Below are 12,902 nucleotides of genomic sequence, written 5' to 3'. Positions count from 1 at the left end.
GGCCAAATGTGAAATTCAAGTGACAATCCACACAGGAGCTATCGTCTGTGATGCATTATGTTGGTGCTTAATGAGCCATAGTGGATATGTAGGGCCCTTGTTTTGCTCTCATGGCAAGGGTATATGAAGTGTCTAATCTTGAATGTGCACAAATGACAACTGAAACAAAAACAGAAATGGAACAGACCCACTCGCTTTCACTCTAATCCTGTTAGTTTAAAGGCCCTTCTCCATGGGGTTTCTATGGTTACCCACTCTGTTTTCATCTGACACGGGGTGTGATAACACATCGGCGTCACCAACAACTACAGGTTGCAGATTGGAGTTGGACTACTTATGCAAATGTCTCTCGGAGATAAAGCTGCTCTAGTATTCTCACTGGCTGAGATAAATCTAAATGGGCTGTGCCAAAATACGTTTGTTTTTTTCTAAAATATGAGCTAACCAGCTGGCAAATTTGAGTGGCGAAGAAGGATCACTGGTAAAAAAAAGAAGATGAATAAATAAGAAAACACATCATAGATCTTAAGCTTCCCACGCAGTTCAGCGGTGTTGCAGACGAGTCAAGTGAGTGATCCTGGTTTTGTGTGTAGACATTACTAACCATGTCTCCTGAAATCCAACAATGAACCGATGAAGGAGGCAATAAAATGATGTATGAATGAACGAAGGAATAAATGTGGGTGAATGTGGGTCATTTTCTGGTTTCATTTGGTGAATGAGATGCTATTTCTTTTTTTAAAGGGGACATATCATGCTCATTTTTAGGTTCATACTTGTATTTCTGTTTTTTTACTAGAACATGTTTACATGCTTTAATGTTCAACAAACATTATTTTTCTCATACTGTCTGTCTGAATATACCTGTATTCACCCTCTGTCAGAAACGCTCCATTTAAGCGTCTGTCTCTTTAAGGCCACCTCCCGAAAAAAAGCCCAGTCTGCTCTGATTGGACAGCGTTTCCAGTCTACTGCATCTGTGCTCTCGCCGTCTTCACAGCGTCACTGCAGCCGGGTGTCAACTACTGTACACGGAGTTTAGCGGCACTTCTACCGGTGACTGTATAGTTGTGACATCACAACATTACGGAAGTCCTGACGACTTGTTTAAAGGCACAGTTTCTGAATACGTGCTGTGTGCATTTCTCTGTGGATTGAGCATTTTGATACTTTCACAGTGTTCATATAGCACCTAGACCTGCTGTATAATCAAACTAGAATTCAAGCCTTGCGGTTGTATGCCTTTGCTATGTTTACGTCCTTGTCTGTCCAAAATGTCATCACTTCATCATTTTATCCTCTTAGACATTTGTGTGAAATTGTCATAATTAGCTTATGAATTCTTGAGATATGGCCAAAAAACATGTTTTTTGAGGTCACAGTGACCTTTGACCTTTGGACTTTTGCACCAAATTTGAAAACATTTACCTCAGGCATTGGGGGTTGGATGTACACTGCACACAAGATATCTCTTAATCTACTAAAAAAATATTGCACATCCATATTGGCAATAGGATAAGCATTTTTTACTGACCCTAAGGAAAATGGAAAAACACAAACCACTTACTCATCTGAGTCCTTTTTGTTCTCCTCAATGTAGGCTATGGACTCTGAACGAAGCCGGTTGGTGACCTCATAGGTGCGCAGGGTGACCCCAAAGATGTCCTCATGGTAGCGGTTCTCATCCTGGATACAGTGGAGTGGTGAGAGTAGAGAGAGAAGGAGACAAATATATGAGATGAATATTGTGGAGGTCTAACCAGATCACTGTGGAGGTCTTACTAGATCGGATTTAGAAATAGTTGAACTTAAACTTTTCCTTTTTAGGAATATTGTTTTGTATATTTTAGATTTTCTTCATCTACCCTTACACTATAGAATGACGAGACTTTGCATTATGATTAAACAACTGTAGATGAACAGAGTTATACTGACTGTGTTTACACGACTGCAGTCGTTGCATTTGAAAGATTCACTGAACTGTGCTGGAAAACAACTCTTCAATCCATTTGTATTCTACACAGGTAAGTGTGTTAATAGCGGGCTTGGTGACACGTGTCATACTTCTTTTTATAGCCTTTTTACCCTTGAGTTCACAAATGAAAATAAGCCAGTGGGGGTGTTTTTTAACCTTCATTTTCACAGGAAACACTGACTCAACACGCCTTCTGCTTTCATGCTCAGCACTCAGTTACATACTTTCGTGTGAAGAAGCTGCCTTGTAGGACCTCGCCTATTCAACTGGGTGCTGATTGCATCGCTCAGGGGCACCTCTGCGACGGTGGAGAGCACTTCATATTCACTATTTTCACCAGCTCAAACTTGTGACCCTCTCTTCCCTGACATTACCAAGCTGCTCAGTGGGGTGTAATGGTGAACACCATGGTGACGTTGTTGCACTGTTTCCCCTCTCTCTTACCCGCAGCTTGCTGATGAAGAAGCCAGCATCCTCCAGGGTCATGTTGGCCTGCTGCTTGATGATTTGCTGGACGGACTTGAGAACGTCCCCGGCCATCGTAACATCCCCACACACGTAGATGTGTCCTCCCTCCTCCCTCAGGCACTGGTACACCGTCTCTGACAGCTGCTCGCGCAGTACATCCTGTACATATTTCTGACAGAGAGGCAGAGGAGGAATGATGAGTGTGCATGAAGAAGTCAAGTGTGAGAAAAGCAGAAAAGGAAACAATGTGGAAAAACAGTCAGGAGACCACTGACAGAAAGTAAAATGAAGTAGAATTTGCAAACTGCAAGCTGAAAGAAAATTAGTTTTCTATACTTTATATTCTGTATATTTTGTTCTTTTTAAACAGTTACTGAACATTGTTGATACAAGGAACAGAACAGTAAAAAAAAACAATAATTGTTCAGAACAGCAAAGGAAGCAGAGACACAAATGTTGACGATTTTACCTGAAGAACAACTGTAGAAAATCATCAAATGGAAACACGATTTTAACCACAGTAGTTTTTCTCCACTCTGTGATTTTATTTCAAACCCACACAGCAGTCCAATGGGAGTTGTGACAAGCTGACTCATCCACAGCTACAGACCGTTTAGCGCCTGTACCTTTGGTTTGCCGGGTTCTCTGGAATAGGCCGTGAGGAGCTCCTTGAACACCCCTTTGTTCTTGGCCTGGATGGTCTCCTCTTGGTAGATGTGGTCCATCTCAGACTGCCGACAACCAAACACCAGGAACATGGGGCACGGCTCGATTCCTAAAAAAGGTGACCGGCAGAGTTACTTTGTTGCTCTGAAGGGTGTTGCAGAAATGATAAGTCTGCTGTGTATTATCTAAATCTCTGATAGGGATTTGATCTGAATTCCATTACTACTCAGAAGTGTATATGATCGCATTTTAAGAGTAAATTCATCAGCAGTCCTGGATATTCTTATAATCAGACATCAAATTGAAGATTCTGTCTGCAGGTTCATGTGCAGCAGTGAAAATCCACTGCAAAGCCTCTCTATAAGGTAGCAATAAATACATCTGAGAAATAAAACCTACCGTTGTGTTCAAGGTCATATAGTCTCTGTTGCCAGAAGCTTCTGAATGGGGCGATACCTGTTCCTGGACCCACCAGGATACAAGGTGCTTGGTTGTCTTTGGGAAGTTGGAATGACGGTGCACTAAAGTAATGCAATAGACACAAAATAAATGAAATAACATACCCTAAAAGTGACCACAAAGCTTATGAAATTCACTTATAGGAATAATTTGCCATTTTGGGGGATACTCTTATTCAGTTTCTTGCCACGAGTTAGATGAGAATGTATAATAATGCTCTTGTGTTCGTACGCTAAATATAAAGCTACAGTCATCATTTGGCTTACTAAGCTTAGCACAAAGACCTGAACCAGCTACCCCGACTCTGTCCAACCAGGTGGCAACCTCTGGGTCTGAGAAGTGAAGCCAATGCGGAAGTGCCTTAAACTTGCATTCTTTCTAACAGCCAGCAGGTGGCGACTCCTCTGGTTGCAAAAAGAAGTCTGATTGTATAGAAGTCTATGAGAAAATGAGCCTACTTCTCACTTGATTTATTACCTCAGTAAACATTGTAAACATGAGTTTATGGTCTCAATCGCTGGTTTCAAGTCTTCCTCAATACAGCATGATGTTCATTTAGTAAATTATGGTCCCATTTAGAGTCAAATAGACCATAAAGCAGGGTATGCTTTCCAGTCTTTGTGCAAAGCTAAGTTACCCAGCTGCTGGTGGTAGCTCCATATTTAGCATGCAGACATGAGAGTGGTATCGATCTTTAGCAAGAAAGCAGATAAGCTCATCTCCCCAAGATGTCAAACTTTTCTTGCATCAATACTGGTTCATGACATTCTACAAAAAAAATCCTTGGAAAAGAAACATTGTGATATTTACCCTCGGACAAAACACGGCACCATCTCCCCCTTCTCTATCCTGTTGAGCCACGACGAACACACTCCATGGTGGACAGGTCCCTTTCCATCTGAAAGGCATGATTATTACCAAGCAGGCACTTTACCTTTTTCTCTTCACCTCCCACTCCCTTTAAGTGCACAAACAGGAGAAGAGTGGCCCTAACACGTTTTCCAAGGCTAGGACTGCTCCCTCTTTTTCTCTCTCTCTAAAGTGAAATTACAGTAATTCAACCGTTGCCTTTACAATCATAGTAATATGTCTTCACAAGTACACATTACACGTGCGATGGGGAAAATAGTAGTGTTAGCATCTGGTAATGTTTGCTGACTACTTGACAGGCTGAGTGTATAGATGCTAATTGCAAACACTTCAATTGAAACCTGAATAGCTAATGCGTTTTATATACTGTCAGACAGACTGGTATAGCTGCAGTGTTTCTCTCATTTGTGTCCATATCTCTAAATAGAATCTGTTTGCAGATATATAATCTTCCTTGAGGTGTTTCTAAATCTACGTTTCTTGTAATTACAGTCGTGGTCTGGTTGCCCTGTGAAGCAGACTGGCTTTCCAAGATAACTTCGGATCAATTTTCTTTGAGCCATCGGAGGTTTTCTCAGAGAGGCTGAGTCATTTGACTTTTTCGAGTCTTTGCAGCAACCTTGAAAGGAGCCACAGCACAGTGCCTTTTATCCACGGCATAAACTGCACCGAAGTGAAAAATATATATACAGGACATGCACTCATTGGTACTTTTTGGGAAATAACTCACTGCTGAATACAGTTTACTAGAAACCGCAGGGTACGCTTGAGTTTATTTTTTGTTTATATTGAAATGTCAAGAACGTGGCCATACAAAATGCCAGAAAAAAAAGAGACTAATTTCAGACCCTCGAAAGTCTAATGGGAGCATTAAAGTTCGTCCTCGCTGTCAGCAGTAAAATACCAAAGCACCTGCAGCTGCACCCACACAGCCTTAAAATCCTTGGAGAGACATTAGTTAATGCTCAGAGAGCGCTGAAATGAGTAGCAGGTCCTTACCTCTGGCACGGTAAGAGACCACAGCGACGGTGAGGTGGATCTCTCCTGGGTGCAGGTCTGGAGAGGAGCTGATGGAGTAGTAGCGCGGCTGCAGCAGGGGCAGCTGGGTGAGCAGCAGAGTGGAGGGCATCTGGATGGAGGGGAACTCCTCCAGCACCTCCACCAGTGTGGGACTGTTGTACCACTTCCACTCCTCGTACTCCTGCAAGCCCTGGGACATCATAGAGAAAGGCATGGTGGGTTAAAGTAGGGATGTCACGAAACCAAAAATTTAGTAGGCGATACCAGTACCAGGGAAATTCCGTGATTCTCAATACCAATTTGATACCACGGTAAAAACGCTTTGCATACTGTTTTTTGTTACGAAGTTAAACAAATCAAAATTCCCTCTGTATTATCTACTTTATATTGCTGTGAAAACATCTCCTTCAAACAACTGGATTTATTCAAGGTTCTCTGCAAAATCTACATTTTACATGATTACATTTGAACACATCATAGCATTAGAATTAACCTTTGCCGGGTCATTGTTGTGAAATAAACCCCGCTCTGCGTCGGGTTCCACCCGCATTGCCCTGTCGGGGTTTATTTCACAACAATGACCCGCTACCTGTACATTATCCCGTTTACTTGCTTAAGAAATCAATAATTTGACACAAAAATGGTCCGCCAGAGTCTGCCATCAGAACTGCGTCCATAGCAACGGTCTTTTATACATAGCAACGGTCTGCTATAAAGAAATAACAGACCGTAGAACACTGTGATTGACCAATCAGAATCGAGTATTCAACAAAGCCGTGTTATAATCATGTTTTACTGAATAGAGCCTGAACGCATCATGATGTAAATCATCTCCCATGTTGAAACATGAACTATCTCTCCTCCTGCCGATTTCAACACAGATTTGTTGTTTGCTATGTAGCATTATCAGGGAAAAAATAGAGTGCCTCCCCTGGACACGTTGATGGTGAGTTTACTGCGTCCCAAACACATTTTCTATCATCCCCGGGACAACAGGACGCCATTAGTCGAGCCCTGACGCTAACTGGGGTGATTCAGAATTTCCTGAATTTAGGCATTGACGTGGTACCGAAGTATCGGTTCTCATGACATCCCTTGTTAACAGTACATGGGGATATTTATTAGATTTAATTTCTGTCTTGGTAAGCTGTTGAATTGTTGTCCTAATTAAGACACCAAAGTAACTGCCATGATAACAGAAATAAAAATACAGGACAGTTTCCTCTTTTAGATCTGCAAACATTTCTGACTCGAGAGCAGGAGGCAGCCACAAGCAGAGCTATTCTCCATTCACTGCCCAACTGTTTTTGTGTGTCATCACTGACATTTGGATGTGATGAATTTAGAGCACTGCCACCAGGCTAAAAAACTTTGATATGTTCCCAACTTGTCCTTTGTTCTCAAGCTGCTAATGAGCGACACAGTGCCCATGAAGAAGCCTGGTGTTGTTCCATGCTGAGCCCGAAGCACCGTTTGAAGCGCTGTATGTACAATTAACGAAATTTAACAGCAAAAGCACTTTTGCTCCTGGGTGTTTCAACCTTGATACACAGATGGGGTTGTGGGGCTTTTCAGGGACTGATAGAGTTCATTTATTAGAGACACTGTTAATGAATCTATATTTTTTTAAGCAATTCCTTCTTCATGCTTTAAACTATGATAAAACAAACATGACAGCTTGACTGTTCTCTAATGCTTGTCATGAGAAAAAAGATGATTAAAAAAGTCTGAGAGACCCTGCTTTAGTACTAAAATGAGCGTGAAATTTAGGGCATATAAAAATAAATCTGATCTGCAGTGCTGATTCTACTGTTTCTTTTTCTGAAGCCTTCCATCTTTTCCTCTCGCTTTTGTGACAATGATTCGATGTATGAGCATATGAGTCACTGCTTGGCCTCAGCCAAGCAGTTTGCCACACATTGACAAAAATGGAGAGTGAATTGTGGGAGGCACTGCAAGGGGGAATGGCTCTGGGTTAGAGCGATCAACGGCTTTAATTTGGCGCCAGCTCACTCCTGCTGTACATATTTCAGTCGGTGCAAAGTGCATCAAATTGGCTTTCAGACACAAAAAAACATCTCCCATATTCTCAAGGCAAACATGTTGAATGTGTTGGACATTGTTTTGCCTTAAAAACATGGCGACTTTTTATAGAACTGTGCTTCGGAAAGTGTTCTAATAAAAAGTGAAAAAAATATCTGCATACATTTGGCAAAAAAAAACAAGAGTGTATTTTTGGACATAGCCTACGCACATATATACATCACAAATCTCTTATGCGTCTAGTCACGAAGCAAGCTAAGCACTCAGTGCAGCAGCAGCTCAATAATTCCAAAGGTCAGTGTTATTGGTAACGCCGAAGACTGAGTGAATTTACCTTACTGAGGACCTCTAGTTTCTTTTTCTGTTTGTCATTGGTTGCCAGAGCAGCAAACTGCTGCAGCAGCACAGGGCTCGGTGGGGTGGTGATGTCCAGGAAGTACTGGAAGGCCTGGTAGATGGTGCATGGTGGGACACGAGTCTCCTGTGTCCAGTTACTGATTACACCTGCAGAAAGGAAGAAGGTTAAAGCTGCATTAAGTTATATTTTACATTAACGGTGGATCAAATGTGTAATATGAAAGGAAACGCTCGTGGTAATAAAACCACAGATAGTCATCAACTCTGCTGAGCGTTTTAGTTTCTTTTTTCTTTTATTTATTTATTTATTTTCCAGCCTGCAAACTCTTATCTACCCCATTCCCAGGTGCAGCAGACAGCCGTTTACAGTGAAAAAGCACTAATAAACACACAGTTCGCAACTTGCCCAGCACCAAACAATGCTATATACACACTGTATGATTTGTTTCTATCACATATCATTATGGTCAGTATGTTATATTGTGTGTTCAAGAATTCCTTACCTATTAATACACCAATTTTAGATGCTTCATATGATGAATTATAATCGCTGATAAACAAGTAACAATGTCCTGATATTTGCTTATTAAAGTGTATTTTACAAACCATTTATTGAGACCTTATAAATGCTGCTTATAAATACTAAACTTAGGGTTAAAATAAAGAGTTACTCTTAAAGGTGCAGTGTGTAGGATTTGGCGGCATCTAGTGGCGAGGTTGCAGATTGCAACTAACTGAAACTTCTCCCGTGTGCCAAGCGTGTAGGAGTACTACAGTGGCCGACGCGAAAACGTGAATGGCCCGCTCTAGAGCCAGTGTTTGGTTTGTCCGTTCTGGGATACTGTAGAAACATGGCGGCCGGCTCTGGGAAGAGGACCCGGTCCGTATGTAGATATAAACGGCTCATTCTAAGGTAACAAAAACACATATTATATTATTACATTATATTCCAATTTCTGCCTATAGATCCCTCTAAATGCTACACACTGTTCCTTTAAAACAATTTCAGTTTTGTCAAGTTCTGAAGACTGGGGACACAAATTATCCGTGCAGATGATCTATTTTAGTTTGATAGGAGAGAGCATTTTACAGAGGAAGAGAGGACGTTTAATAAGCCATCACCGAGAATGTTTTTATGTGTCAAAGTAAAGTTTGATTGAGCTCACATAAGAAACACCTTGCTTCACAGTCACAGTGAAAATCACACTTATGTCACCCAGTGTCACCACAGCTGTCTACCAATATGCATGTTGCTTGCGGTATTCATAAAGTAGCGTGACGTTGCTAAGAGCATCACCCACCTAGGGCAGTGTTCCTCTCCTCCAGGAACTCCACTTTCACGATTTGATTAACAGGTGGAGCATCCTCCAGTTTATCCATGAGAGCTGTCACCAGGTCCTCGTGGTTGCCAGGGAAGATGCCCAGATGGTCGCCGGGATGGTAGCTCAGCTTGTCGTGGTCGTTTTTGTGGAGCCGGACAAATATGGTGGATCGACTGCAAAAGAGATCAGAGATTTAGGGAACAACGCTGCACCATTTTCAGTTTGTAGCATTTAGTTCACACATCACAGGAAACTGAATGAAGGCGTTGGACACCAGAAAGAGTGAAGTAGATTAATTAAACATCATTTCACAAGTTTACCAACACAGATAAATATGTGACTTATTATTTTCATGAATTAGCACATACTTACTTGGATTTGGAAGTTTGCAAGTTTTCAGACTCTAGTATCTTTGCTCCAAAGACCTTCTTCTTGTGGACACTGTGCAATGCTGTTGGCAGACAGAATTTGTTTTACATCACATACATTTACTTTATTTAAGGGCTGATCTAAAATAATGTGTTTATCTATAGATATGATCTGCTTTTATGAAAGGAGCAGTTCAATATTTTAGATTTTGGTTATTTGATTTCTATTATTTTGTCTACCTCATCTAACTATAAAGCGATGAATCTCTGTCTTTCAGTGTGTCCTTCGCATATCTCGAAAACTGCTCATCTGATATACTTCACATTTGGCGTGTGTATTGCTCAGGGCCCTAGGTAATGCTGTCAAATGTGGTGCTATTTGGCCAGATGGTGGCGCTATAACAATGAACTTTACATTTTGGCCTATAACTTTTTAACCATAATTCTCAGAAACTTTTTTCTCCTGAACGCTTTGTGCTATTGTGACCACATTTGGTGGACATGTGAAGATATGATGTCTGAGTGACCACGACAGATTTGGTGCCATTCGGCCAATAGGTGGCGCTGTAGCAGCATCATCTAACTACAAAGGAATGAATCTCTGTCTGTGTATGTATATATGATAATCCTTCGCATATCTAGAGAACCGTTCATCCAATCAACTTCACACTTGGCGGATACAAGCAGCCATACGGCAGTTCTTGACGATGAAAGCAGCACTTCAGGGGCCGAGTAATCGGCCCGTTACAGATGGGCACACGCTCCAAACGGGCACTGCACTAGTGTATATCAATGAGGTTAGGCTAAATAACAGAAACACCTCTCTGCATAATGTAATACACTTCAGCACCACAAACTGCCTCTTCCAAAATGACCAAATGTCAGCTCCGGGTGATATAATGGTTGAGTCACTGCTCTTGATCAATAACATTACCAGCCCTCTGCAGATACATTATGGTCTTTTTTTGCGCTGCAGCACTTATTACTAGCACTTATTTTCCCCTTTAAGATCAAGACGTCATCCACTGTTCATCACTCATCCGCAACAGGATTATTATTTACCTTCTGTGAGGGCTGGGGCCTCTGCCGTGTACGTCAGGCGGAACTTGCTCTTCTTCCAGCTGCGGTCGTTGCTGATCAAGGTGTCGTTGGCCTTCTCGATGTTCACATCATCGCCAACACAGAACACGTCACAGGCAGTCTTGATGTGTAACAACATGAGCATTATTTAAAGTGTCCCTTCACACAGGAATAACAAAGGATTTGGAAAATTATCTCTTGCACTCTAAATAGGACTGATTCCACCAGCTCAAGGTCAGGGATGGCCAAACGCCTTTAAAATGCTACCTTGACTGTTGGGGTTGTTTTAAAAAAGACGAGAGGGCTTTCTGATTTAATTTATGTTGTTGTGGTGGCACAGAAAACGGAGGACCATAGACCAAGTAACATGCTAGTCTCTATGAACAGATTCCGCATTCATATGTAGGCAACAGGACAAGATTTTGATATGGAAGCACTCGTTTCCGTTTGTAGTCCGAGCAGTATTGACCAATCACATTCAAGCAGGCTTTGGTTGAATGCAGATTAACAGTCCGTGTGGAGAGCAAAGTGGAACGCATTAACCGAAATGCAATCTCAGAACCCACCGACTATCGTCCGACGATAATTTAGCTTTTTATTGGCTTAATATTAGCTTGTAAACTGGCTACTTGTGACACAATCAGGTCGTACACATCGTCTCTCAACTCCAGTCTCACATCTCAAGTTGCTTAATGGACTGAAAACAATGAGAAGTGCACGGAGTAGATCTGATGGGAAGGCGTATAAATAACACATTTTAAGGACATTCCGCGTGTCTTGATAACGCGTTTTAGGCTTTTCGCGTCATTTAATGCAACGCCACAAAAAACATCATGGTTGGACTTAAAATAAGCATGTAAACTAAGTAAAATACGTACATAAACAACATAACATATGTATTGACGTCAAACATCAAAATAACTCAGCAACACTTTGGGAAATCTGTCTGGTATATAATTTTAAAATGCCCCCAGAGGCCTATCCGTCCTTAGACCAATGGGCTCCGAGATTGCCAACATGCCAATCATGAATTAAAGTCAAAAACGGTCTGCGTGGCGTGCCCACTCCAAGAACACACCGTTTAGATCAACAAAATGAAGCAAACCAAGCCCAAAGGGCTTTAGCCCACGAAACAGACCTTAAAAACCTTCTTGGCCCAGGTTCTGAATGACTCCTCCTGGCCGCACAGCTCATCTCCTTCCCCCATGCGGAGGATGCGCTCCCCCCCCAGCTCTTCAAACAGCGTGTCCACAGCGTGGGCAAAGGCGCAGAAGTGTGGGTAGGCCCTGGAGCCAAGGCCAAACACTGAGAACCTAAACACACACACACGCGCGAAGAAAGAGACACAGCGTGAGAGGCAGGTAGTGTTAAAAAAGGAAAACACAAACAGACATTCACAAAGCACCGCCACCGAGTCCCAGTTAGAAGCTTGCCCCTTCTGCCCTTTAAAAAGAAATGCACCAAAACAGCGGACGTATTCACTGTGAAGCACTAAACTCACTTCAGTTTTGAGTTTGACAGTTTTTGTGGTTTCTTCTTCTTTAACAGGTCAGCAGACTGTTCACTGCAATAAGATTTGTCATCCCAAAAGAGTTTTACAAACAAAGGAGTCAACTTTCATACAACGTAGGTCCTGGGTGAGGATTAAAATTCAGTTTATGAAATAACATTTGGAGAGATCCTGTAGTTGAGCATGATATCAGCATGTTATTAAAGTACCAACAGTTAGAACTTTTGCATTTAAGATTGAAACAATCTCAGTTATGTATTTTTTCCATTGCAATGCCAAAAATGTAATGACATGCAAGACACAGAAATAAGATTTTTTTTATGTAAGTATTGATTTTGTGATTTGGTTACTGAGCTTAATTGAAAAGTGAATGTTTTTTAGGCATTAAAGGTGCTAAATTTGATATCCAGAGCATTAATGTAGCATCAGTCAACTATTTTCTATGGGAGTAATGTCTACCTGAGCAGAGAATGAAGCTCTGTCAGCACTTTTCGCTGTTGTTTGCAGTGTTAGCGCTGTAAGCACCGTTAGCTGCGATGTTAAGAACCGTTGAGAGGCAACAGCAATGCTCCCAATCCCATATTTAGCACCTTTAAGGGAATGTATAACCATTATTTCAGTATGATTTCAAAGACTATATTGAGTCTGCATTGAAATTATATTGTCTATAATTTCAATGTGAAGCAGGTTCTAGCTACATGGTGATTTCTACTGACATGCCCATTTGTTATGTTGATGTCCAGCGATACTTTAACCTGCAAATC

General features: G+C 41.6%; 1 protein-coding gene across 1 annotated transcript in view; it reads right to left on the bottom strand.

Moving 5' to 3' along the window:
- nos1 (nitric oxide synthase 1 (neuronal)) overlaps positions 1–12,902 on the bottom strand; it is a 45,105-nt gene that overhangs the window by 261 nt on the left and 31,942 nt on the right. The window contains exons 18-28 of the mRNA XM_074638997.1: positions 11,767–11,941; positions 10,611–10,749; positions 9,553–9,631; positions 9,160–9,353; positions 7,836–8,005; positions 5,438–5,648; positions 4,379–4,466; positions 3,509–3,630; positions 3,070–3,218; positions 2,420–2,614; positions 1,568–1,686 (exon numbers count right to left, since the gene is read on the bottom strand). Coding sequence (XP_074495098.1) covers positions 1,568–1,686; positions 2,420–2,614; positions 3,070–3,218; positions 3,509–3,630; positions 4,379–4,466; positions 5,438–5,648; positions 7,836–8,005; positions 9,160–9,353; positions 9,553–9,631; positions 10,611–10,749; positions 11,767–11,941 — 1,641 coding nt within the window. The remainder of the gene's footprint in view (positions 1–1,567; positions 1,687–2,419; positions 2,615–3,069; positions 3,219–3,508; positions 3,631–4,378; positions 4,467–5,437; positions 5,649–7,835; positions 8,006–9,159; positions 9,354–9,552; positions 9,632–10,610; positions 10,750–11,766; positions 11,942–12,902) is intronic.

This window comes from Sebastes fasciatus, chromosome 6, assembly GCF_043250625.1.
Source record: "Sebastes fasciatus isolate fSebFas1 chromosome 6, fSebFas1.pri, whole genome shotgun sequence".
NCBI classification, from domain to species: Eukaryota; Metazoa; Chordata; class Actinopteri; order Perciformes; family Sebastidae; genus Sebastes; species Sebastes fasciatus.
The sequence above is the reverse complement of the archived record's forward strand: the minus strand, read 5'-3'. Positions and strand labels throughout refer to the sequence as shown.